General features: G+C 40.7%; 2 protein-coding genes across 3 annotated transcripts in view; one reads left to right on the top strand and one right to left on the bottom strand.

The window, feature by feature from the left end:
• Positions 1-4,596: 4,596 nt before the first annotated feature.
• On the top strand, positions 4,597-16,499 carry prdm1a (PR domain containing 1a, with ZNF domain). The gene is made up of 7 exons (XM_061819278.1): positions 4,597-4,787; positions 7,731-8,072; positions 9,768-9,887; positions 10,357-10,609; positions 11,797-12,704; positions 13,209-13,337; positions 14,008-16,499. Exons 1-7 carry the CDS (start codon positions 4,761-4,763, stop codon positions 14,458-14,460), a joined length of 2,232 nt encoding a protein of 743 aa, XP_061675262.1. The 5' UTR covers positions 4,597-4,760; the 3' UTR covers positions 14,461-16,499.
• Positions 6,691-27,273, bottom strand: part of atg5 (ATG5 autophagy related 5 homolog (S. cerevisiae)) — a 55,915-nt gene continuing 35,332 nt past the window's right edge. Inside the window, exon 9 of one of the 2 annotated variants that reach the window (XM_061819280.1) lies at positions 6,691-6,845. In XM_061819280.1, the coding sequence (XP_061675264.1) occupies positions 6,832-6,845 (14 nt within the window). In that variant the 3' untranslated portion in view covers positions 6,691-6,831. Of the gene's footprint in view, positions 6,846-23,370; positions 25,881-27,273 lie in introns of those variants that run through there. The other variant, XM_061819279.1, reaches the window with a different exon arrangement.

The raw sequence follows: 27,273 nt of genomic DNA, 5'->3' as shown, positions 1-27,273 counted from the left end.
AGAATAACAAAACAACCAGAATAATTTAATCATTGACGTTATGTTATACATTCATTAGCGTGCTTGGTGCCTCGTAGCTAATGTTTCTTGAGGGTTTTATTCTTTGTGGCTGATGTCATACATTCCTTCATTAGCAGCTAAAGAATACGTTTCTTGGCATGTTGTTCAACATTACGAAGAACCACATTTCCCAGTTAATAGATAACATGTTTATTGTAATTATGTTAACTCAATGTGGTAACTATTATATGTCCGCTAGTGTGATTGGTGGCTAGTAGCTAAACACTATCATGTTTATGTTCATTTTATGTGACCAAGGTTAAAACTGTACATTAATGAACAGCTAAAGGCTAGCAGAAAGATTTTAGCAAGCTAATAGCTAACATTTACTGTTTATTTGTACGTTGATGTGCTCATTTGAAGCAAAATTAGGAAAAGCTGTGATACGTTCACACGTACAAATCTGCAGATAGGTGTTCAATGTGTGTTCGTGTGCGTTCGGGCATGCTAGCGTTAGCAAACATGCTAGCATTTCGTGTCTGCTGGCCGACAGCTGTGGACACATCTGCAACTGTGTGTGCGCGTGGGGCAGGAAGCAGTAGGCAGCCATTGATGTGGTCAGACCTTCTGTCACCAGCCAGCCAGCCAGGGAGAAAGAGGAGGATGAGGAGGAGGAAACTGTCTTCTTCTTCCTCGGAATTGTTTTCTTCTCCTCGTGGCCACTCATCACGCACACATGCTAGTTAATTACGGGAATAATTTGTGTTTCATCTCAATTTTCTCATTCTGGAAGTCATCTACAGTTCTGGCAACACTCTTTTTGTATATCTGGAATGACTTTTTTTTTAAACTTGAATTGAAAATTGAAATTATGATTTGAATCTTTGCCAACTTCATATATTAATGCAGCCATCCATTTTCTTGGCTCCTTATCCTCACGAGGGTCGCGGGAGTGATGGAGCCGAACCCAGGTGTCAGCGGGCAGGAGGCGGGGTACACCCTGAACGGGTTGCCGGCCAATCGCGGGGCACATGGAGACAGACAACAGTCGCACTCACAATCGCACCTTGGGGCAATTTAGTGTCCAATTAATGTCGCATGTTTTTTGGGATGTGGGAGGAAACCGGAGTGCCCGGAGAAAACCCACGCAGGCACGTGGAGAACATGCAAACTTGTGTGTGTGGCCGGGATTTGAACCCTGGTCCTCAAAACTGTGAGGCCGACGTGCTACAACTGCGGCACCAGTTCAAAATGTGTGATCATTTAGACTATAGTTCCAATTCCAAGATACACAATTGTAAATTAAGGCAAATTATTATATATATTTGGAATTGCAGTTTTATTTTCAGCCTTAGTTTTATTCAAGTTGTCTCTCAATTTTGCTTCTGTCAAATTCTGGTTTCTTTTTGTAAATGTATTATTTGTATTTTTATGGTGTACGTTAAGGACATTCAAGTTGATCATTATTATTATTATTTAGTTTTAGTTTTAATTTGAATTCTGTTTTTTGGTTACCACACTATTTTAATTGTTATTGCTAGTATTTGTAGTCGTTTCATGAAAGTACAATGGTCCCTTCTTTTTTCAAGTTCTGGTTTCTGATTTTATTCAATTCACCAGTTATTTAGTTCTTTGTTTAATTATTTTTAACGCCATTTCATTGATTTACTTTAAGCATAATTGTTCTTTAGCGATAGCCATCTAATTAATTCCAAGTTCTGCCTCAGGCTTTTACTCAAAACGATCATATTTCCCTCTTTTTCTCTGTATTTGATTGAGTCCTGTCAATTCAGTTTTTTTTTTATATGTACTTCTACCTCCCATATTTATCTTTTATTTGTTCTGTTGGATTAGATTTTACTCCTCGCGTCTGTCTGCCTTTTCTATTTTTCTGTGTCAAATTCTGGTTTCCATTTCCGTTTCCATTTTGCAACGCAAACATTGTGCGGGCACGCGTTGGATAAACTGCGAAAATAAAATAAAATGACAAGTGCATAACAACGACAAAATATTGAAACAAAAATAGAGTAAAATAATACTAGAAAATATTTAGAAAATAATAAATAAAATCCTAAAACAGATAAATAAATATATAATACAATCAGAAACAGGAATTCACAACCCTCCATAAAATATTGTAAACTAATATGATACAAAACAATACAAAATATATTAAAATAAAAACAGGCAAGAGGAAATGTTAAAAAGACTCATTAATGGAATAAAACACAAAATAAACTCAATGAAATAAAAATATATTTAAAAATTTCCAGACGACAATGAAAAAAAGAACATGAATACATTAAGTAATTTTTTGAAAAAAAGGAGTACACGTAAATACCATTTTCCTACTTTTCATTTAGCATTGTTATAGTTTATAGTTATCATTTTTCTCTGTAACCTTTATCCATCCAAGGTTAGGCAATAGAGAGCAGAGCTTATTCTTATTCGCTGACCTGCTAAGTTGTGACTTTTCCACTCCTGACTTTCTTCCGACTGGTTGCAATGGCCTCACGTGTCCCCTAAAAAAAAGTAGCAATTAAAATCAAAATTCAAAACTTGGAAGGTAAAAAGCTTATACTTGACAGTGGCAACACTACTTCTACCACTAGTATTACTCCGACTACTACAACCCACTACTACTACTACTAATAATTCTAATAAAATGGAAATGTGTTATTTTGGGTCAAAAGTCACTGCACTTTTCATGTCCTCATTTCGGTGTACTTCCCCACTTTTTAAAGTTATTCATATGCACCCGTGTGAGAGCATATTTGATCAAATGATTGCATTTCAAATGGAGAAAGTGCAAGAAACAATGTGACAAAAGCTCGGACGCGCAAAGCACAAAGTCACACGAAGTGGAAGAAGAGCATCGAGGACCAGTGTTGCCCCCTACAGGCAGCAGCTGTCATTGCGCGTAAAATTTTCCTGGTGAGGGGGGAGGGACAGAGAGAGAGCGAGAGCGACAAAGAGACAGAGAGAGAGAGAGAGAGAGAGAAGAGAGAGAGAGAGAGAGAGAGAGAGAGAGAGAGAGAGAGAGAGAGAGAGGACGTCCAGTCACAGTGACTTGGCCCAGTGCATGCGCGCGCACGCACGGACACGCACGCAAGAAGCAGTTAATCTTTTCGAATATGACTAACAAATATAACAATAGAAATCAAATGGAATAACATCAAATCAGAATAAAAATAGACAGTATATAAAACCGGAAATCGGGGGGAGAAAAGGACACAGTCACACAAGAAAATTGGATGGAAAAAAAGCACAAAATAAAAAACTTGAAAAAAATAAAATAAAAAATATAACTTGTGATTTGAGATTTGTTTTTTAAAAAGACACTCATAAAATAAGAGAAAACACAGTTCAATAAAAGTAATAAAACAGAATAAAAATACAACTATAAAATACAACCCAGAAAACACAGCTTGACAAAAAAAATCAGCAAGAACAAAGTTATTAAATGAATTAAAGTACAATCAAGAATATATGACACAAAAATCAAACAGAATAAAATAAATACAATCCAGAAAGGAGTAGACAAACAACTTGTAAATTAGAAAACCCTACAAATAAATTAAAACAAAATATACAGAGGAGACCAATAAATAAATTTCTATAAAATCAATGAAATAAATTGAAACCCAGAAATTATGACTTGCCCCCAAAAAACATGAACGATGACGATACAATAAAATATACAATATTAATATCTAACATAGTCAAAAATACAAAATCCTAAATCCTGAAACTGCAACTTGACAAGACCAAGACACTAAATTAAAATTTAAAAAAATATTAAAATAAAAACACTAAATTAAAAGACACTCCAATTTACTCAAAAAGGCAAGAACAAACCATTAATTTTCTGAGCCACTTATCCTCACGAGGGTCACAGGAATGCTGGAACCAATCCCAGCTATCATCAGGCAGGAGGCAGGGGACACCCTGAACTGGTCGCCAGCCAATTGCAGCTAAACAGTCACACTCACAATCACACCTATGGCCAATTTTGAGTGTCCGATTAATGTTGCACGTTTTGGGGACGTGAGAGGAAACCAAAGTGCCTGGAGGAAACCCATGCAGGCCGGGATTTGAACAGCAGTCCTCAGAACTGTGAGGCTGCCCAAGAACAAACTAATATATATATATATATACATATAAAATACTAGAAGAAAACATACCAACAGAATATAATACATTCAATTAAATCCAGATACCACTACTTGACAAGAATAATGTCGAAACAAACAAACTAAAACTAAAAAGGATTAACAATACAGAGTGAACTAAATTCATACATTCAAAAAGTAATAAAAGAAATCACAACTTGACGAACTGTATCAAGGACTTAAATAAAAGAGGGTGGAGGTGGGGGGGGGTTAACTTTTGTAGGTTGCTTCAGGTGAAAGCTTCTTCCTCGCAAACAAGTCACTTAAGCGCGCGGGTGTGTGGCGTCCCGGGGGCGTGGCCCGGGCCCCCAAGAGGCGCGGCTTTTGCTCCGTGGGGGGCGTGGCCGAGCGCCCCAAAGCCCGGCCCTCTTCGCAACATAGCAGGAGCGTCTCGCCGGGGTGTCACACACTCCAACGCGGCGCGCCCAAGGCAGCACACTGACGCGTGCACGCACGCACGCACGCACAAGCAATACATCCGCACACGTACGCACGCACGCGCGCGGTAGGACTAGCCCGGAGTATCGCGGCGAGGAGAGCCCGGCGGGCGTGCACCTGTCCCAGAGAGGCCCCGACCCAGACGTCCTTATGTGTGGATGGGACCAAAGCTACACGGTGAATACTTAATACACATTTATATTGGTCTGCAGTTTCATTTTTATATGCGGGTTTTGCTCTTGGCATAGCGGAAAATGGATACTTTTTTTTTTTTTTAATTTCAACTTTGGTGTTCCGACACTTTAATGTGACTTTTTACCTGGGGAAAAAAGTACTTTATTGTTCATTTGTGGACACTGCAGTACAGTAGTGCACAAAATAACATCGTGTTTTCGAGGGTAATATTACATTTTGTCTGTTGAAAAAAAAATCTTTTATACTTTTCAGGTGTTATTTGTGCTTTATGCTCAATTTTGTATTCGCAGAAACGAAACATGTTTACTGCCGACAAAATGCACACAATTGCAAAATGACCCCCCCCCCCAAAAAAAAGAACATTCAGTGTTTTAAGGATGGATTGACGTTTTTCCTTCTTTAAAAGGTACATTTTGTGTTATTTCTTCTCTGCAAGCAATAAATATATAGAGTTGTAATTAGTACACATTAGGCAGAAAAAAGTCTACTTTAGTGCCTCTAAGGCTTAAAATAGATTTAAAATAGAATACCTAACAAAAATGTTCGTTATGGTTTTGGGGCTTTTTTTTGTGGGAAATAAACTGTACTGCTGAATATTTTGTGTTATAGCGCTTAAATCTTCCTTTTTTTTTTTTGCTTGTTTCAGAAAAAAACTTTATTCATGTAACTTTTTGTGTAAAAGAAAAATCTGCAAAGTATAAAAAAACTCCAAAGTTAAACGTTTTTATGGCTCATTTTTTTCATGCATTTTGGTCATTTTCCTGGGTAAGAAATTTGTGTGTACTTTTGAGAAAATGCATGCAAATGGGAGGTAAAAAAATGAATATTTATCATTTAGACACTTAAATTAGACTTAAATGTTTTTGCGATCTCATGCTGTGTACGCTATTCATTTTGGGCTAAGAACAAAGTTTGCGCTGCTTTGAAAATATACAAAAATAGGCAAATCAAAATGGAAACTTACATTATAAGCGCTAAACTTGACTTTTATGCGTGTTTAAAAATATTATTAATATATGCCATTTAATGCTTTGTGTGCACCAATGTGAAAAAAAGCAATCTCCAATTTTTAAAGACATAGTTTATGTGCTCATGTGCTGTTGACCAAATATTTAAAAAAAAAAAAAAAGCAACTGAATGTGCAAATGTTGCTTTTAAGATGGAAATTGGAGTTTTAAAAAGATATTTTTCTGTATTTGTCGGTGCTGTGTTGTGCTTTGCAAAAAAAAAAAAAAAAAGTTTGGAAAATTCTCAAACTGAGAGTGAAATCGATTAGTGCTTTTCAGCTTTGAATTTTACTTTCTATTTAATTTAATACTTTCACGTGTATGATGTCGTCCAAAGTGAGCGCTTCTGTAAAAAAAAAAGATTCAAAATTAGGAAGTACAAAACAGAAATGTTAGCGTGATGACGCTTATTAAAAGCTCTTGAAATAGTTGCTGGTTCATTTTTACATAAGATTATGTCACTGGCGCTCCCTCCCCCTCCCCCCTTTTGGCTCATTTCACCATTTGTCAAGACTTACAAGAAGGAATTCTTTTTGATTTATTTAATAATTCACTTCAAATCTCCTGGAAATATTTTCTGTTTCAGTTGCGCTTAAGTATTTTTGACATTTTTAATTGTAAAAAGGGCCTGTTTTGTGTGGGCTTCTTCATTTGAATAATAATTAGTATAGTTTACCATTCAAATTGAGCATTTTGAATGTAACGTTCTTGTTTTTTTTTTGCATCCGTTCATCACCTCTTGATGTGATAGTAGATACTGTAGAATTATTAAAAATTGCTCTATTTTTTCCTCAGTGTGCGACTGATGGAAAGTGTGTTAATGTGTGGGCGTTTTGTGTGCGCGTGTTGTTTACGGACCCGAGACCCCCCAAATGGAAAAGTTTTGTAGTACCCCTCCTCCTCGGGCAAATCCTGCTGCTGCTGAGTCGCCGGGCTTCCAAATTTAGTTGGATTCCGTCACAGGAACTTCCTTTCTTCTTTCCTTCCGTACTTCCTCCGTCTTCTTCCCGACTTCTGACTCACGCCACGTTCACTTGAAAATGAGAATTGGCATAAAAAACCTAAATCAGTAAGGTCTGATTTTTCATGGCTCGTGTTTAAGGTCATATTCAAGATTTATTTGTAATTTTATGAGTCTTAAAATGAAGGATGTTGTCCTCTGGGTGTATTTTTGTCTCATCTGTTCAAAGCCCCATAAAAGTCCTCGGACCTTACAGTTCTTGGTACTTTTAAAGGTTCCAATCAGAATCATTTCTGTATGTCTGGAAATTAGTATTCCTGCTAGTAAGGCCTTGAGATACTACACCCAGCCCAGGTCCAAAATGTTCCAGGAACCATAGAAAGTACCCAAAAAAAAAAGAAGAAAAGAAAACATAATCCAGAAATGATCTTGCTGAAGCCCTAAATCCAGAAAGTAGGACCCTGAATGTCCAGAGAGATTATCTTCTAAGAAGGGCCTTCTTTTGGCCTCAGAAAATACATCCAGAACTAAATTCAGATATCTGTTCCCCCCTCAAAGCTTCCTGGACTTGTTGCGATCCTCACCACAAAATCAGTGTCTCCGAGTTGGTCTCGATTAAAGACCCAGGAAGATTTGTTTAGAAACTTGTCCTCATACAAATGTACCTGGACTCCTTGGGGTATTATACACCGAGCCCGGTTCAAAAAGGTTCCTGAACCTTGGGAAAGTACCAAACACCATACATTTAGAAACTAGTTCCTAATCAATATGTTCTGGAATTCTTGAGACACTACTACACAAACAGGGTCTTCTGTTGTCCCCAATAAATGATTCCAGAACTCACATTAGACAGTAGTCACATCTGGACCCTAAACAGAATTTGATACGTGGCCCAGAACCTCAGGAAAGTACTAGCTCCCATAATAATGTGAAATGTCCTCCTTGTCTGTTTCCAAGGCGACCTCTCAAAGCTCGGCCATGTTGACCAGTGAGGGGGCGCACACCATGGAGCAGGACGCCTCCCATCACGGCGCCAAGATGGCCTCCATCAGCTCAGACGGCGTCCGGCTGGACCCGAGCGTGGAAATGGACGCCGTGGATGCAGGGGATGAGGCTGACATGACTCGCTGGACTGAGGCCGAGTTTGAGGAGAAGTGCACATACATTGTCAAGGATAGCACGTGGGATGCCGGAGCGGAGGGGGACGCTAACGCTAACGCTGCTAACACCGCCGGCATCAGGGCACAGGCTTCACTGCCCCGGAACCTCATGTTCAAACACACGTCTGATGGAAAAGAGGTACGACTTACAGGATGCATACACGTACCTTTCTAGCTCATGTAAAGCCGAGCACGCAAAGCAAAACACGAAATGAACTGGATAACTGAGAATATTCACCGCTCGTATAAAACTGCAGTAAAGCGAAGGAGCAGTAAAGCACCTTCAGTTTATGTAAATCAGTGTTAAATCAGCACAAGTGTACCGTTATCTCTGATTACAGTAAAGCTATGTTGGTTAACTTTATCAAAATTAAGCAACCCGTTAGCTAATGTAAAAGTACAGTTAAAACAGCTCGTGTTGAAATAAAACAACAGTAAAAACAGTACAGCAGCCATATTTCGTAGGAATGAGAGTTAAGTAATACAAAGGAGCAGTAAAGCAGCATTAGTCAATGTACAGCAACCGTAAAGCCGCAAGAGCTACTATAAAACCGTGCTAGCTTACACAAAGGAGTGTAAAAGCAGTGTTAGCTAATATAAAGTAGCATTAAATTTGTATTGCTCCATTAATAATAAGCAACAGTAAAATGGAAGTGTGAAAGTGGCTTTAGTAAGCAAGAAAACAGGTTAGCTAGTACCGTAAAGCAGTTTTCAAACATAAAGTAGTTTTAAAGTAGTGTTAGCTAATGTAACGTAGCGGTAAAACAGTGTTGGTAAATATTGTGCATTATAGCTTTGGTAACTTAAAAAAAAAGCCAAGCAGTCTTACCTAGTATAAAGCAGCCTTTGTTAAAATAAAGTAGTGCTAGCTAAATTTAATCAACATTGAAGCAGTATTAGTGTATATAAAGTAGTGGTATAACAGCTTTTGCTAATATTAAAGCAGTGTTATGGAAGGTTTTATTTATATTTACAGTGTTGGCAATACTTAATACTTACAGGCAGAGGAGTCGATAGAGTCTTCTTAATTCTTCTACATGACCTGGTAATTAAAAAAAAAACGAACTTCCTGTGTCTCCTTCACACTTTTGTGACATTTGCAAGAATCTTGACGATAAGAAAGGTGAAGAAAACATTATCTCCCCATTCATCCCCCCAGACCCCGTTGACAATCCCCTTCTGGTTACGTATGGATTATTTCATTAGGCTCTTTGTTATCAAAAGGAAGCTGAGCACTGATAGCAAACAAGAACTGAAAGTCCGATGGATTGGAACAACTGCGTTACTGTCACAAATTATCACCCTACTGTAAAAATCATTTTTGTGAAATGGGTTCATCATATTAACAGCACATTAATGACAGTTACTAAATTAACGTTTCCTGCCATGGTAGAAAAAGAAGAACGATGCGCCCCATCGCACTGCAAACATGCGATGGGATGGAGACTCATATTGTGGCCACCACCATCCCCTGACTTGAACCCTACTGAGAGATTTTTTTTTTGGAGCGGGGGGGGGGTGTTGAAATGGCGGAATTGTCAGACAGATAAACCTGGCAACCACTACACCACTCACTGTAGTGCTGGTATCCTATTGAATAATTTAAAACAAATAAATAACTAAAACTATCTTGTTGTAATGGTGATTATATAGAGATAGATAATATACTGTATCTAAAATATCTAAAATAATTCTTCATAATCAACAACATTTCTGTCACGGTCAATCACGAAAAAACAGCTTATTCCTTATCATTTGGAAGCTAGTATTTAATGTGAAAATATTTTTGAATAAAGCTTCTATTGGCGACTAAAATGTACCATTGTGTGTGTAGGTTGTGGGCGTATGCAGCCGGGAGTACATCCCCAAGGGCACACGTTTCGGACCCCTGGTTGGCCAAATCTACACAGCCAACAGCGTGCCCAAAGACGCCAACCGCAAGTACTTCTGGCGGGTGAGTGTGGAGGGGCTCTCGGAGGGGGGGGGGGGGGGGGGCACTTCCTGTGATATCACCGCCGTCGCCTTTGTCACAGGAAGTGTAACTCTCTGGCTGTGTGAGAAAGCGAGAGGGGAAGGAAGTGATGTCACAGGAAACTTCCCGTTAAGTCCCCAACTGTGATGGGTTGACCCACTTTGTCACTTCCAGGAAATAACTGCCCGTCCCTCTGCCTGGCCATCATGTGTGTCATGAAGCTAAGCGTGTTGATTTCGCCATTTTATGGACAGCCTAGACATGACTCAGGATGAAGCAGCAATAATATAATAATATTAGCGAATAGAAAGCTGTCGGAAAGTGGCGCTTGCAATTGAAAGCAGTGTTAAAAGTAGCGCTAGCTACGAAAATAGAATAGAATCATGACCCAGTTGTAAATCAACTTTAGCTAAGACAAAGCTCAACATGTTTTTGTCCTTCCCGGCTTCAGATCTACGCCGATGGCGACTTCCACCATTTTGTGGACGGCCTGGACGAGTCTCGCTCCAACTGGATGCGCTACGTGAACCCGGCCCACTCGGTGGCCGAGCAGAACGTGGCGGCCTGCCAGAACGGCTTGGACGTTTACTTCTACACCATCAGGCCCGTGCCGGCCGGCGCCGAGCTCCTGGTGTGGTACTGCCACGACTACGCGCGCAGGCTGCACTACCCGCCATCCGGGGAGCTCATGATGCAAAAGCTCAGTAAGTAAAGCGGCGCTTGATTGGCTCGCTATAGTTTTGACTTTCCGTCGGATGTCGCTAAGCTACAGTAGAGCATTGTTAGCTAATATGAAGCAGCAGCTAACCTGAATTAGCTAATAAGACACAATATTAACTTATCTAAAGCAACGTTTAAATATCGTAAGCTAATGTAAAGCAGCAGCGACAAAACGAGCATTAGCTTAGCGACTATAAAGCAGCAGTAAAGCAGAGTTAGCTCATATAAAACTAGCGTCTTTGGCAGGTTAAGGGGCTAAAATATTCTTGAGGAGGTGCCAGATCGACCACTTGTGTCGCGCTCACATTTATGAACAAGTGTGCGATGACACTTTCTCCTCTTAGCATCTTTGTAGCGACACCACTTGGATGGTCCTGGGAGCATTTGTGTGAGATTTATCACTTAAAAAGAACAGAAAGGAGTCCCCCTTGGCCCTGTTGCCCCCCACCACTCTTGCTCCTCCTCTTGAACTTCCTGTCTGAGCCGCTGACAGATTGAAATCTCCAAGATGGTGGCCATGTTTGTTTAGGTTTGTGAGGAGGAGGAAGGCACGCTGATAACCTCCGTGTTTACTCACCAACGCCTTACTACTCATTCCCCCACTCGTGTGTATTTGTGTGTGAGCGAGGGGTGGGGGGGGGGGTTAATACACGCATTGTATCACACATAATAGATGGCGGCCATTTAGCAGTGAGCTGACGTGTCCTAGCTTTTAAGGGTTTGGGTCGCTAATCTTTGCTTTCATCTCGCTAGTGTGTACGTGTGTGTGTGTGTGTGAATGAGTGAATGATGAGTGAGTGTCCGAAAAAGACACACACACACACACACACACACACACACACCACACACACACACACACACACACACACTGAGAGCAGCCCTATAGCAATTATAATTCGGTTTTAGCTCATATACAGCAGTTTTATCTGATTTAAAGCAGCGTTAAAGCAGTTTAACGGGTGGCAGCAAAGCGTAATTTTGTAGCACACACCTTACTCACTTGTACTAATATGTAACTCGCACATACACAGACACACACCTGACGTTTTGTCCGGAAACTTACGTCGTCCATCAAGCGCGTGTCACTTTGAGAGCGCTAATGCACGTTTATCTCGCCAAAAGTAAACATCTGCCAAAACCGCTATTGATTTGACTTTTCCTGTCCTTGCAGAACAGTCCCTGCTGGAGGTGAAGCAGCATCAGGCGTCTGCCCCCTCGCCACCCACCTCCGCCACCTCCCGGGCCCCCAAGCGGGAGCACAGCGTGCTATCCATCCTGCGGGATGTCCCCAAGAGCGAACCGAGCCGCCCTCTGCCCACGCGCTCGTGTTTCGCCTACAGCCCCGAGCGCCCCTTGTACCCACGCGCCCTCTACCCACCCCTAAGGGGACACCCCGAGGAGTTCCTAAAAGCGAGTGCCCTGGGTTACCCCCGTTCCCCTGGCGACCAGTCGTCCGCCACTCCCGGCTCATCGGCGAGGAGCAGCCCAGAGAGCTGCCCCCAGGGGAGCCCGTCCGTGCCTTTCTACCCAGGCGGACTGGGGCCGTACCCCAGCTACTCTCCGCCGTCCGCCGCCCCGCTGTCGCCTTTCTACCCCCCAGCGGCGCCCTACTCTCGCTACCTCCTGCCACATCACTATGCACTTCCTGGGGGCGGTGTCCCCACCGTGGGGGGTATTTACCCCAGGATGTACCCGCTTTATCTGCCACCAAACGTGCCCCTCATTCCCTCAGACGTGGCCGGGCGACGTTTCCTGATGTCAGACGCCACCCACCCTTCCCGGGACTTCCTCCTACCGGCACCCACTAGCGCCTTCTCGGCAGCCGCCTCCCTCAAAGACAAGGCGTCCTCGCACCGGTCCCCACCCGCCAGATCCCCAGTTGCAGGGGTTCCCGGGGAGCGGGCGCCCACCAAGCTGTGCGACTCGGACGAAGAGGCGGTGAATCTGGTGAAGGTGAAGAGAGGCGTCGGCTCTGCCGGGTACAAGGCGCTGCCCTACCCACTCAAGAAGCAGAATGGGAAAATCAAGTATGAGTGCAACGTGTGCACCAAGACCTTCGGACAGCTCTCCAATCTTAAGGTAAGTCCACAGAATCAAGTTCCCCCTATAGGGGCACCGAATCCCCATTTCACGTTTCGGTCTTCAGTTTTAGGACCTGATTTAGCTAAAACTTGTGAGAGTCTTGACTTCTATTTGGTATTTGTAAGACTTAACTCGAGTTAAATTTTAGGACTTGGCTTTGTTAAACTGTGAATGTCTTGACTTTGACTTTGTATTCATGAGATTTAGACTTGAACTGCATTTGAAAATCACCATTTTCTAGATATTGTACCATAAGGAACTAAGTTTCGAGCCTCATTTGCATTTGAGAAGAAAATTATGTATATACAAGTCACGATTCAGTATTTTCAAACTGACCTACACATACTACACTAATGTGCAAACAGTCTGTTCCACTAACAAGTGTGTGATAGGTAAAATACATCAAACAAAGACCAAATTTGGTTTGCATGCATACATGTTTATGACAATAAAAATGATCATTCTTTTTTAAAAATATGTTTACACTTTTCTGTCGTGAAGGTCCACCTCCGCGTCCACAGCGGCGAGCGACCGTTCAAGTGTCAGACGTGCAACAAGGGCTTCACGCAGCTTGCCCACCTGCAGAAACACTACCTTGTCCATACGGGAGAGAAACCGCACGAGTGCCAGGTGAGGGTCTTTGATTTAAAAAAAACAAAAAAAACCTTTCAGAAACGTTCACGTAACCCATTCGTGGGCAGCGTCCCATTTTTGGGACATCATGATTTTCACGCATTATATCCTTCAGTATATCAAAATATTTAAGTGTTTTAATCTGATTCTGATTCTGGTACCGTCTTGTGGGCATGTCCCATTTTTCAGACGAGATTATAAATGAGTAAACAAAAAAGAAGTGTTATTTCCTTGATTGTGGCCTGTTAGGAGACGTTTTTCCTCAATAAGGCAAAAATTTGCCACCCTGCCCATGAATGGGTTAAATCATTCTTATATAACAATAATAAGCACATGTAAAAAAAAAAAAAAAGGTTCACTGTCTAAATTAATGTAGGGTTAGGTTACTTTATATTTACTTTTGTTTTTTTATGGTAAATATACAATTTAAAAATGTTTTTACTTGCGTTTAATATTTTAAAAATAACTATGTATGTAAGTGATTATGTATGGATATTGTTATAGTATTCTTTTCCATATGTAACAATCACTTAGTCACTTACTTGTGAAACTCTTCTTTGTGTTTTATGTATGTGTGGACTGTACTGCCCCCTGGTGTCTGAGGATCCCAATGACAAAGGGCGTTGGAGTATAATTATTATTTATTTATTTTATTTTTTTGCGTCAGGTGTGCCACAAGCGCTTCAGTAGCACCAGCAACCTGAAGACCCACCTGCGTCTCCACTCGGGGGAGAAGCCGTACCACTGCAAGCTGTGCCCGGCCAAGTTCACGCAGTTCGTCCACCTCAAGCTCCACAAGCGCCTGCACTCCCGCGAGCGGCCTCACAAGTGCCCGCAGTGCCATCGTCACTACATCCACCTGTGCAGCCTGCGCCTTCACCTCAAGGGCTACTGCCCGGCGGCCGCCCACCACCACGTCGCCGCCGACGAGGTCCAACACGCCAACGAGGAAATCGAACGCTTCGACATGAGCGAGCACGCCGAGCAACTGGAGAGGCTCCAAAGCGGAGCCGAGTTGGACGCCGTCTTGGAGAAGCAGGTTCTGGGGGCCGGGTGGCGCCAGACTTCGGTCATCAAGGTGCGGCGCGGACTTGCCGTCAAACAGGAGGCGGACGTGTGAGGGAGGCGAGGCGGGGGCGCTTCAGGGACTCGCTACTCAGGGCTCACATTTGACAATCACCCTCCGAAGGTCTCCATTTCCACACTTTTCTTTGAACTTATGTTTCCAGAACGTTCTTCAGGGTTTACGAGAATGATTCCACAATTTTGACTGTCCCCCTTTACCACTTAATTTAAACATCAGGAACAAAGGGCAAGCGTGTTTGTGTTACAACAGTTACCTCAGAGTTCGCGTGGGAGTGAGTACGTGTGAGAGTGCGCATGTGTTAAGGGAAAGGCTGAAGATGGACTTTTTTTTGTTTTTGTTTTGTTCTATTTATTTGCTCTTTGGCTACTTGAAGAAGAAGAAGAAGAAATGAAAGTGGAGTGCAGCTGGCCAACCTGTAGCACCTGTTTTTTGTCATTGTTTGATTTTGATAGTGATGACACTGTCAGTAATGTGGACGTGATGCTCCGAACCAAAGTTGACTGCGTGGACTTCCGGAATGCAAAACCAGGAAGAATGTGAAGAAGGGACTTTGATTTGATTTTTTATTTATTTTGGTTTTTCATATGAATCTGGTGTCATTTTACTCGTATTTCTCATTTTATTCACAATGAATGACATACATTGTCAGTGATATGGATGTGATGCTCAAAACCAAAGTTGATCGGATTTCTAAAACTGTAAAACGTCCAAAGTAGCAAAAATTTGAAGAGATTTTGTTGTTTAATTTATTTTTACTTTGTTTTTTAAATAAATTTTAATTATTTTCATTTCCATTTTTTTTCAATATTTAATTTTACTTTTTAAATTTGTTGATTTTATTGTAGTTTTTTTCACTTTTTTTTACAATTAAAAAAATAAGTTTATTTTCTTCGTCTTATCTGACCACCGAACCCAAGTTGACTGGACTTCCAGGCGTCCAAAGCAGGGAGAATTTCAAGAAGTAATTTTACTATATTCCATTTTTGGAACTTTAAATTTTGTTGAGTCTTCTTTTATTTATTAATTTTAGTCGTTCTTTTGCTTTCAGATTAAATTTTATTTTACTATAATTTGAGCTTTTATTTGTTTACTCACACATTGAAATCAATTTTATTTTTCATTTTTTAAAACATTATTATTTCGCCATCAATTTGAATTTTCTTTTACTTTTGTTTCAGCTTTAGTGTTTTTGAAGAATTGTATTCGTCAAATTTTATTAAATCTTTATTTTTATTGTATTCCTAGTTTTCACTTTTTGTTTTTTTTTACCTTTTCAAATTATTTTGTTCGTTTTTTTTTAAACATTTATTTTACTTTATTAAAAGATTTTTTTTTTTTAAGTTTCAATAACAGTCAGTGTGTGACACTCCAAACCAAAGTTGACTGGACTTCCAACATTCAAGCTCCCAAAGCAGGAAGAATGTGAAAAAGAAATCAAAAGACTTTGATTACATTTTTATGTTCCTAGCCCCGCCCCCAACCCGCCTTCTTATGCACTGGCCCCTCCCACTTTCTCATCTTCCTCTGACCAAAAAGTGTCTCGTCTGTTGTTTGTCGAGAAATAACTTCAAAAACTGTGTGTGCGTGTCTCCGTGTTTACATCCTGGTTGGTTTACAAATTGTTTAATTTATGTGCAAAATTGTCCAAATGTGTAAATTATTTTGAGAATTATTATAAATATTCACTGCTTTTAATCCAAAACCTGGCCCTTTGTTATTAACAAACCAGCACAAGCAACAAATTGTACATTTTCACTTAGAAATGGAACAAAAAAAATAAAATAATTCACTGATTTTTACTACAATAACTTTAATATGATAAAAACTAAAGTATGAAAGAATAAATATAATCGGCATTAGCAAAGTAATTTTAGTAGTAGTAAATATTAAATACAATATTGTATATACAGTATTACATTTTTACTGATATAGTATAAATACATGAATATTATTATATTTGTGTTCTATTTTATATCCATAATTCTTTGATCAAAATTTTTCTTCACCTGGATATGCTACACAAAATACTTTTATTGTAATCTAGGTAATCAACAAACTTTTTCACTTGTCATTAGAATTTAAAAAAAAAAAAAAAAAAGAAGAGACCAAAAGGTATGTTTGTTAAAAAAAAAAAAAAAAAAATCATAAATTCCTAAAATACATACTACCCAGATTGTAATAAATATAGGTTTTATCATTGTCATACAAAAGTTTTGGCAAATAAGGAAATTACGGGGGGCAGAATATTTTCAAAAAGTCAAAAAAGAAATTCAAGGAACTGCACCAAAGGGATAAACAAACTGTAAAACTCTAACTGGCAGTCAAAAAAATTAATAAAAAATAGATAAATAAATAAATACATACATAAATATAAACCTGGTCCTCAGAACTGTGAGGCCAATGCTCTACAGCTATGCCACCGGTGCCTGTCAAATGTAAAACATTTAAAGTAATATATGTATCATAACTATTAAAAACATCCATCCATCCATTTTTCTTCACCGATTATCCTCACAAGGGTCGCGGGGAGTGCTGGAGCCTATCCCAGCTGTCAACGGGCAGGAGGTGGGATACACCCTGAACTGGTTGCCAGCCGATCGCAGGGCACATGGAGACAAACAGACGCACTCACAATCACACCTAGGGGCAATTTAGAGTCTCAAATTAATGTTGGATGTTTTTAGGATGTGGGAGGAAACCAGAGTGCCCGGAGAAAACGTAGGCAGGCACGGGGAGAACATGCAAACTCCACACGGACGGGTCCGGGATCGAACCCGGGTCTTTGGAACAGTGAGGCCAACGCTTCACCAGCCGCCCATACAAACTAAAGTGATTTGAAAATGTTCTTCATTATCCAGGTAATTTACAAAAAGAGAGGAAAAAAACAAACGCATTCCAGTGTGACTACGTTTCCGGAAGCCAAAGTGATCCCCCCCCCCCCCCCCCGGGGTGTTTTTTTTTTTTTTTTTTACGGTAAATACAGTGGAAGGTGACGCGGAGGTCCAACAGCCAGGATGAAAGCTGAATCATCCTCATCACCAGCACTTCCAAAACCGGAATCCCCTCGTCACGTCCTGGCGACAGGAAGGCCGTAAACAAACCGGTGGTGCTTGTGCAAATGAGACATTCCCCATGAAAAAAAAAAAAAAAAAAAAAAAAAAGCAGACATTCTACTCATTGATCACGTTTTACTAGATTTAATATTACTTGAACTGTAAGGCTCAAGTCTGGATCGAGCGTTTTCTTTGGTTTTTCTGAGCGACACATTCAAAAGGAGCAGCCGCAGCAAAAAGATAGGAAAAGTGGCATTACGAAATCCGAAATAGTATTATTGTAGTGAATAAATAAGTACGTACAGTAGAGCCTCAGTTTTCGAATGTTCCCATTTTCGAACAAATTGGTTCTCGAACGAAAATTTTGAGATTTTTTTGCTTCTGTTTTCGAACGAAAATCGGTACTCGAACGCCGCGGAAAAAACCCGGAAATAATATATTGCACGTGGCAGGGCCAGCTGACCCATGACACGCTTTGTTGTGAATTCCCACGCCGCCGAAAAAACACGGAACTAACATTGCGCGAGGCGCAAGCACTTAACCCACCCACGACCCGTTTTGTTATTGTCTATTCGAACGCCCCATGGACAAAAAATCCGGAAATGACGTAACGCGCTCGGTAGTGACTGTTGTTTGTCCCAAGTGCTGACATCAAAGACATTTGTGCCAAGAGGAACAAAATCCATAATTTCGTCGAACTTCATCACCCCAATAAATGTGAATGTAGCAGAGCACTACAAAATTTAAATTGCGTCGTGCTGAAAAAAATGCACTCCCAGCCTAGCATACGCTACTATACTATGAAAGCATACATTTTAAGCAATAAATAAATTTCTAAAATAATTTCATTATATATAGTATTTAAACTATGTATTTATACATACATATATATATATATATATATATTTCTACCATGCAGTTTATTATCAGGAAAAGCTTAAAACATCCTTTAAAAAGCCAAATTTTTTAGGCTTGGAACGCATTATTTCTTTTTCCATTCATTGTAATGGGAAACATCCATTCGGTTTTCGAACAATTCACTTTTCTAACGGTTTTCTGGAACGGATTGTGGTCGAGAACTGACGCATCACTGTGTAGGGTCATAGGTGATCTGATGTCAAGCCCAGCTGAAATCTTGGAAGGCGGGGTAGATCCTGGACTGGTCACCAGTCAAAATCAGGGATCGTTCACGCTCACATTTGATGGAGAATGTCTGGTTATGTCATTTTAAAAGGACGCAAGAAGATAGGAAGGAAAGAGGAAGACAAAAAGGAAGCAGGAAGGATGGAAGAATGAAGAAAGGATGTTAGGAGGAATTAAATGAATGACACGAACAGAGCATGGAAGGAAGGATGGAAAAATGATACAAAAGGCCAAAATGGATGGAAGAAAAGAAGGATGGTAGGGTGGATAGCAGGAAAGAAAAAGGACAGTACAAAATACAGCAAGGAAAGAAGGAATGTACGATGAAAAGAAGGGAAGGAGAAAATGAGGGTGGAAGGAAAAATGGAAGGAAACAAGGTCGGTACCAAATGGACAGAAGGAACAAAAGCTGGAAAGGAACGATGGATAGTGGAAGAAAGGAAAATGAAGTAAAGATGCTACAAAAGCCAGGACAGGCGAGGAGAAAAAAATACATAGTACAAAAAAAGGACTGGATGGGAAAATAAGAAGGGAAGAAAGACTGGGAGGACGAGAAGATGATACAAAAGCACCCAAGACTGCCCCCACGTACACGCCCGATGCCATTAACCTGCCTTGAAAGCTCCTTTTAGAACCCAAACGCACCCAACCCAAAGAGTTTTTGCTTTTTCTTCGGCTTCAAAGCAGAATTTTCCCCACGAACGCTTCACTCTCTTTTCCATTTTTATGCAACTTTTTTTTTTTTTTTTTTAAACCTCAACAATACCCAAAGATGACCGAAAAAGATCGACCGCACGCTTGTAACGACGGCCACAATTTATACACGCTGTGAGTTGCGTTTGATCTCAGAGCGCTCAAAGCCTTTCACGCCACGTGCCCTCACACACGTGTCCACGGGGCTTGTTATGCTTTTTTTTATTGCAGAGGGGGAAAGTGCTGAAGCGTCTTCAGGAATGTCTGCGGAACATAATGGACTCTGTCACGTTACGCATGAGCGCTAAACACAGCTTTAATTGCGTTTTTAACCGTTAATTGTGCCCAACCACACTATTACACACCCTTGTTCTTGTGTGAGTGTGCACGTCTGATGAGTGCCTCGTAATTGCTCTCATCTGTGGATGCGCTTGATCTCCTTTGATAAAAACCATGGGGACGCGGTTAATATTTACTGTAATTACGACTTCACTTCACACCAGACTAATATCCATCCATTTTCTTAGTTGCTTATCCTCAAGAGGGTCATGCGAGTGCTGGAGCCTATCCCAGCTGTCAACGGGCAGGAGGCGTGGGACACCCTGAACTGGTTGCCAGCCAACCGCAGGGCACAAGGAGACAAACAATCACACCTAGGGGCAATTTAGAGTGTCCAATTAATATTGCATATTTTTGGGATGTGGGAGGAAACCGGAGTGCCCGAGAACAACTCCACACAGGCGGGGCCAGAATTGAATCCAGGACCTCAGAACTGTGAGGCCAATGCTTTCCAGCTGAGCCACCGTCCCGCCCAAGACTAATACAGTGAAGAAAATAAGTATTTGAACACCCTGCTGTATTGCAATTTCAGCCACTGAGAAATTACAAGTTCCAAAGTTCAATTTTGGTCTCATCTGACCACAAAACTTTTTCCCATGTCTCCTCTGTATCATCCAAATGGTCATTGGCAAACTTAAGACGGGCCTTGAGATGTGCTGGTTAAAGGAGCGGAACCTTCCGTGCCATGCGTGATATTCAAACCATGACGTCTTAGTGTATTACCAACAGTCACCTTGGAAACCGTGGTCCCAGCTCTTTTCAGGTCATTGACCAAGTCCTGTCGTGTAGTCCTGGGCTGATTCCTCACCTTTCTCAGGATCATTGAGAACCCACGAGGTGATATCTTGCATGGGGCTCCACTCCATCATGTTTAGCTTCTTCCATTTTCTAATGATTGCTCCAACAGTGGACCTTTTTTTTCCACCAAACTGCTTGGCAATTTCTCCGTAGTCCTTTCCAGCCGTGTGGAGTTGTACAATTTTGTCTCTGGTGTCCTTTGACAGCTTTTTGGTCTTGGCCGTGTTACAAGTTCGAGTGTTACTGATTGTATGGGTTGGACAGGTGTCTTTATACAGCTAACGACCTCACACAGGTCCATCTGATTCAGGATAATCCATGGAGTGGAGGTGGACTTTGAAAGACGGACTAACAGGTCTTTGATGGTCAGAATTCTATCTGTTACACGAGTGTTCAAATAGTTATTTGCAGCTGTATCACACAAACAAATTGTTAAAAAAAAAAAATCATACATTGGGATTTCTGGATTTTTCTTTTTAGATCTCTCTCACAGTGGACATGCACCTACAATGAAAATGTCAGACCCCTCCATGATTTCTAAGTGGGAGAACTTGCAATATGGCAGCGTGTTCAAATACTTATTTTCTTAACTGTATATAAAATAAAAATATTAGTTGGGGAAAAAATGGGGACAAGGAAGAAAAAAATATTGGAATAAAATTTTGGAGAAAGTGAAAAACAAAGGTTGGTACAGCGAAAGAATGGTTAGCGCATTGGTCTCCCAGTTCTGAGGACCCAGGTTCGAATCCGGCCTCACGTGTGTGTAGTTTGCAAGGTTTCGTATTGCCTCTGTTTCTCCGGGTTCTGTGGTTTCCTCCCACATCCCAAAAACATGCATGGTAGATTTTACTGGAAACAAAATTGCTCATAGGTGTAAATGGGAGTGCGAATAGTTTATTTATTTGTGCTTTGCGAGTGGCTGGCGACCAGTTCAGGGTGTACCCCACCTCTTCCCCAATTACAGACTCCAGCATCCCCGTGACTTTAGTGAGGATAAGTGGTATGGAACATTAATGAACATAAAATAGAAGAAAAAATATATATATTTAAAAAAAAAAAAAGCTCTAAAAACTGAAGAATACAAATTTGGAAAAATTGATATTTGGGAAAAAATGCTGGAAATATATAAAATAAATAGAAAAAAATATAAAAGTATTTCTGCAATATTTTATAAAAAAAAAATCAAAAAAATTATAAAAAATATTGTTATAAAAATACACATTGGAATTATTATTATTATTATTATTATTATTAACAGGCATTCGCACTCTCTCTCCCACATAAGAACAATCTGGTCTTCATTCAAGCAAACATGTTTTCTCAATGTGGGAGGAAAAAAAACTACACAAGCCCGGGGACAACCTGCATACTCCACAAAAAAGGCCCTGAGGCGAGTTTCAAACCCAGAACCTTTGGATTCTGAGACAGACAGGGAAATCACCACGTCACCTCGCTGGCCCAAATGATTCTACGTTAGTGAACGACATTACGAATAGCTTGCCGCTAGTCTTCTTCTATTTGTGTCTGAAGAAGCTCGGCCCATCAGGATGTTTTGGACGCAAATGTTAGCTTTTTCTCGTAAATACTACTCATGTTTTACAGTGGACGTTCCATTCCAATTTGTCAGGTGGCGCGTGGACGTGCACACAAGTACAGTACGCAAGTCAGACGGCGGCTCGGAGGAGGAAAGGCCCGTTAAAAAGTGTGTGTCAACTGGAACCAGATGTTCATCATCCCCACACACACAAACACAAATGTACACAAAGACACAAATACTGGGCTTGAGTCAACTGTGTACAGCCAACATCCCACCGTGCTCGGTGGCCGCCACGCTGACGAGATGCGTGACATCACTTTACACCCGCGCGCTATAAATTGGCAGTCTGGAAAGTGTGTGTGTGTGTGTGTGCGTATGAGAGAGAGGCAGAGGTGGCAAAAGTTACTTTTTACCCAAGATACTTGTTTTAAAAAAAAAAAATCCTAGCAAAAGTACGTAAAAGTTTTACTGCTACTTTTACTAAGTAAAAGAACTTTTTCAAAGTCTGTGCTTACGTAAAAAAGAACAACCTCTGAAACCTCCTCTAATACAAAAGTAAATACTACAAATGGAAAGGAACTATGTTGAAGTGAGTTTAGGAGCTGCACATCAGCAAAGGTACTGCCTTGCTCCAGTTTTTGCACCAAGAAACCATGTCAAAGTGAGTTGAAGAGCTTATTTAGTTAAAAGTTGTGGTTTGCCGTCATTCTGGGGCATCTTCATGTTAAGGAATTAATGATGAGATGAATCGAGGAGCTTCAAAAGTCGTGAGAAAAATAAATACACCAAAAAAATACTTCAGTGCAAACAAAGCATGTAAAAATGTGCTTAGAAATTCCAGACGTTACAATGTGTAGTAGACGGACTGACAGTGTACTTGATCATGGTTATTTTGCGAAAATGTAATCGTCGACGGGTGGTGGTGATTGAGGTAGTGGTGGTGGTGATGGAGGCAGTGGTGGGGGTTGAGCCCTCTTAAAATATGATAGCGACACCCCTGCTTCCCACCACTGATGTAGAATTACACACACACACACACACCTGCAGGGGACTATAACTGATGTCTATAATCATGTACACCCACTCATGAGAGTGTAGTCGAGCCGCCAGAGGCTCGTCTGACATGACAGTTTAGTGGTCTCATTAGTCGGGGGGGGGGGTGGGGATGGGTACAAATGAGCTGTAGAGGCTTGGGGGGGGTACAGTAGGTAATTAAACTGGGTGAGATGAAGGAGGGGGAGGGGCAGTGTGAAGGAGATGCTTCGATGTGTGTTGGAACAGAAATACCTAAACAATCTTACTTGTTTGAGTGTTCACTCACTCCTGATACCCTAACTCAATATTCCTCTGAATTTTGGTTTTTTAATATTCCAAAAGAAGTCATTCAAATCCATGGCAGGCCACGGGAAGCCCAAAACATCACTTATTTTATTTATTTTTTTGTATATACAAACAAATATCAATGTGGGGATTTATTTTTTTTAAATCACTTTCATGTGCTTCCTGTCAACATGTTATTAGCATCAATTCCATGTGGTCATATTTGATGCATTTACTAATATTATGCTAAAAACACCTGTTACTCAAATGAGGAGTTTCAGTGAAATAAAACTAATAAAAAAAGTAAAGTTTCCTGTGATGAGCCAATACACATTTTGCATGGTTCAATATGTATATTATCTGATTTAGAGTTACAAAAATGACAATTTTTTTGGTGATTCCGACAGTTACAACAAGCAAATGGCACCAGTTTGGTAGAGTAGCCCAGATACTGAATATATATAAAAAACAAAGTTTGGAAGCTGATGATGGGTATTTAGTGACACACACCAAAGAAAACTGATCCAGTCTGGGCCTCATCCATCCCAACTGGACATCGGCCGCAAAACATGGGACGGCTAAAAATAAAATATCAATAAATGCGGTCAATTGAAGTAACGTCCAAAAAGAGGCGAAACCGAGGCGTGACGCAACCACATGAATGGCGCGTAAACAAAGGCGGCCGCACAAACAAACAAGCAGTTTATTGTTCCTGCTTTTGACTGCAAACCACAGTAAAGGAACATTTGAAAGACATAACAACAACCTGGATAAAAGAAAATGCGAGTTGAAATGGCCACAAACTTATGGAGCACTAGACACGACGTGGACAAAAAACATTACAACTGTGGATGTAATAGAGAGATTACTTTTGTGTCACTACGTGGGGGCACAAATTAGCATTTTGTACACGTTATATCGACATTGTGGCCACAATTTCTTTTCCCCATCGTCATGGCTGGTGCTCTTATATACCTGCTTATTAGTCATTTCCTGGGTATTAAAAACACATTTCAGCATTTATTCTTGATATCCATCCAGCTTAAGGTCCATTTACTAGTACACTCTGTCCTCACTAGTAAGACTCTTTAGTGCACAAGAAGTATTAACATGTCTTACTAATAACACTTACTCAGCACTACTAGCAACACTTTTGACCTTCTAATAAACCGTGGTACACTAATGACACTACAAGGCCCAACTAGTAGCCATGTGTCACACAATATTGACCACCTGAAGATGACTCGGAGCACCAAGATGCTCACGAGCAATTTTTCTTCACTAGTAACATGCACTTGTATTCGTAAGTTAAACTTGTTCTCCTCGTGGGCAAAAATGTCACACAGTAGTGGAAAAATATTTCTCGTAAGACACATCGTCTTTCTCCTAGAGTGCTGAATTATCTTATATGATTTGCGCATCTATTCTTAATATCCAGCTTTAGGTGACACTTTAGTCTTTGTCATCACTTTAGCGCACATGTGTCAAACTCAAGGCCTGGGGGCCAGATGCGGGTCACGTTTTTTGTGGCCCACAAAGGCAAATCATGTGTACCAACTTCCATGATTTTTGTAAAATCTGGACCAAAATTTCAAATTGTCATGTCATATAAATGATGACAATGAGATATTGCAAGCGTTTTTGTATTAGCAAATATCAACAAGAGTTGAAAAACCCATTACCCTTGATTTCTGATTCCAAAACTAGTTGATAAATTTTAATATGTAAGCATGATGTGTCAAGTAAAGATTTTCATGGTTTCAGTCAAAAGGGCCCTTTGACAGAAACCGGAACTACAATGTGGCCCATGATCGAAATGAGTTTGACACCCCTGCTTAAGCGTAACAGTAGGCCAATGAAAGGTTACTGGTGAAGATAAACTCGGCACAAAATTGATGATTCCATGCTACTAGGACTACTAGTGACATTCTAAAATTCGACAAATTAACTCCTAGTATTTCAGGAGTAGTACTAGTAGCACACATATGTCTCATAGTGCACAGTTTTGGCTCACTGGCAACATGTAAGTTGTCTCACTAGTATGCCAAAGTTGTCCTACTAGTGCGTGTGAATGATATACAATTGGAGAGGGCAGTAGTGGGAAAAGGAAACATTACTGGTAAGATGGAGTGGTTCTATTCGTGCACCCCTATAGTTATTAAAGTTTATCTTACCAATGATGACAAAGGGCATACAATTACATTATTTTATCAAGGATATAGAATAAATGCTGGAACAGCTTTCCAAACCAGGGCTCAAAATGGTGGATGAGGTGAGGGAATGTGGTCACCTATAGTCAACGTCATCATCCGACGAAGAGGATGTGCGTCAGGAGTAGTTCTGGGAGAAACATCGGGAATTCATCTCATTGCCCGCTCTCCGAAAGAGTTAGTATGGTCCATCACCATGGCAACAGTAAAGGTTGGACGGGCTTCAGTCGGAGGGAGCCGGCACCACACAGATGTGGAGGAAGTTGTCCGGGTGGCTGAGGTGCTCGCTGAGCCACTGGAGAGGTGTCTCCAGCAGTGGCTCGATGCCGTGGATCACGACCTGGTAGCGCCTCTGCTCATCTGTGTGACACACAGTGCTACTTTTGTATTGAAAGCTGTACAGAACCCCCCACACCCTTTTACTAACTAACTATTGGCATGCCGATTACACTGTTATGAGGGGTATTGTCAACTGGAATGATTTTTACATGTACAGTGAAGAAAATAAGTATTTGAACACTGTGCTATATTAGAAGTTCTCCCACTTGGAAATCATGAAGGGGTCTGAAATTTTCATTGTAAGTGCATGTCAACTGTGAGAGTATGTATAATGTATGATTTTTTTTTAACAATTTATTTGTGTGATACAGCTGCAAATAAGTATTTGAAAACTTGTCTATCAGCGAGAATTCTGACCCTCAAAGACCTGTTAGTCTACCTTTAAAAGTTCACCTCCACTCAATGTATTATCCTGAATCAGATGCACCTGTGTGGGTTGTTAGCTGCGTAAAGACACTTGTCCACCCTATACAATCAGTAAGATTCAAAATTGTAACATGGTCAAGACCAAAGAGCTGTCCAAAGATACCAGAGACAAAATTGTACAACTTAAGTTGGATGACACAGAGGAGACATAGGAGAAAGTTTTGTCGTCAGATGAGACCAAAATGGAACTTTTTGGTCATATTTCCACTAACCATGTTTGGAAGAAGACGAATGAGGAGTTCCATCCCAACAACACCATCCCTACTGTGAAGCATGGGGGTGGTAGCATCATGCTTTGGGGGTGTTTTTCTGCAGATAGGACAGGACGACTGCACTGTATTAAGGAGAGGATGACCGCGGCCATGTATTGTGAGATTTTGGGGACCAAGCTTTTTCCCCTCAGTCAGAGCATTGAAGATGGGGCGTGGTTGGGTCTTTCAACATGACAATGACCCAAAGCACACCACCAGGAAAACCAAGGAGATGTTCTGTAAGAAGCACATCAAGGTTCTGGCATGGCCAAGCCAGTCTCCAGACCTAACCCCAATAAAAAAAATCTTTGGAGGGAGCTGAAACTCCGCGTTTCTCAGCGACAGACCAGAAACCTGTCTGATCTCGAGAAGATCTGTGTGGAGGAGTGGGCCAAAATCACTCCTGCAGTGTATGCAAACCTGGTGAACAACTACAGGAAACGTTTGACCTCTGTAATTGGAAACAAAGGCTACTGTACCAAATATTAACATTGGTTTTCTCAGGTGTTCAAATACTTATTTGCACCTGTATCACAAAAATAAATCGATTAAAAAAAAATCATACTTTGTGATTTTTCTTTTTAGATTATCTCTCACAGTGGACATGCACCTACGATGAAAATTTCAGACCACTCCATGATATTTCTAAGTGAGAGAACATGCAATATAGCAGGGTGTTCAAATACTTATTTTCTCACTGTACGTTGCACTTCATGTAAATACACATTAAGAGGTGG

The sequence above is a fragment of the Syngnathoides biaculeatus genome, chromosome 5 (genome assembly GCF_019802595.1).
Source record: "Syngnathoides biaculeatus isolate LvHL_M chromosome 5, ASM1980259v1, whole genome shotgun sequence".
NCBI lineage: Eukaryota > Metazoa > Chordata > Actinopteri > Syngnathiformes > Syngnathidae > Syngnathoides > Syngnathoides biaculeatus.
The sequence above is the reverse complement of the archived record's forward strand: the minus strand, read 5'-3'. Positions and strand labels throughout refer to the sequence as shown.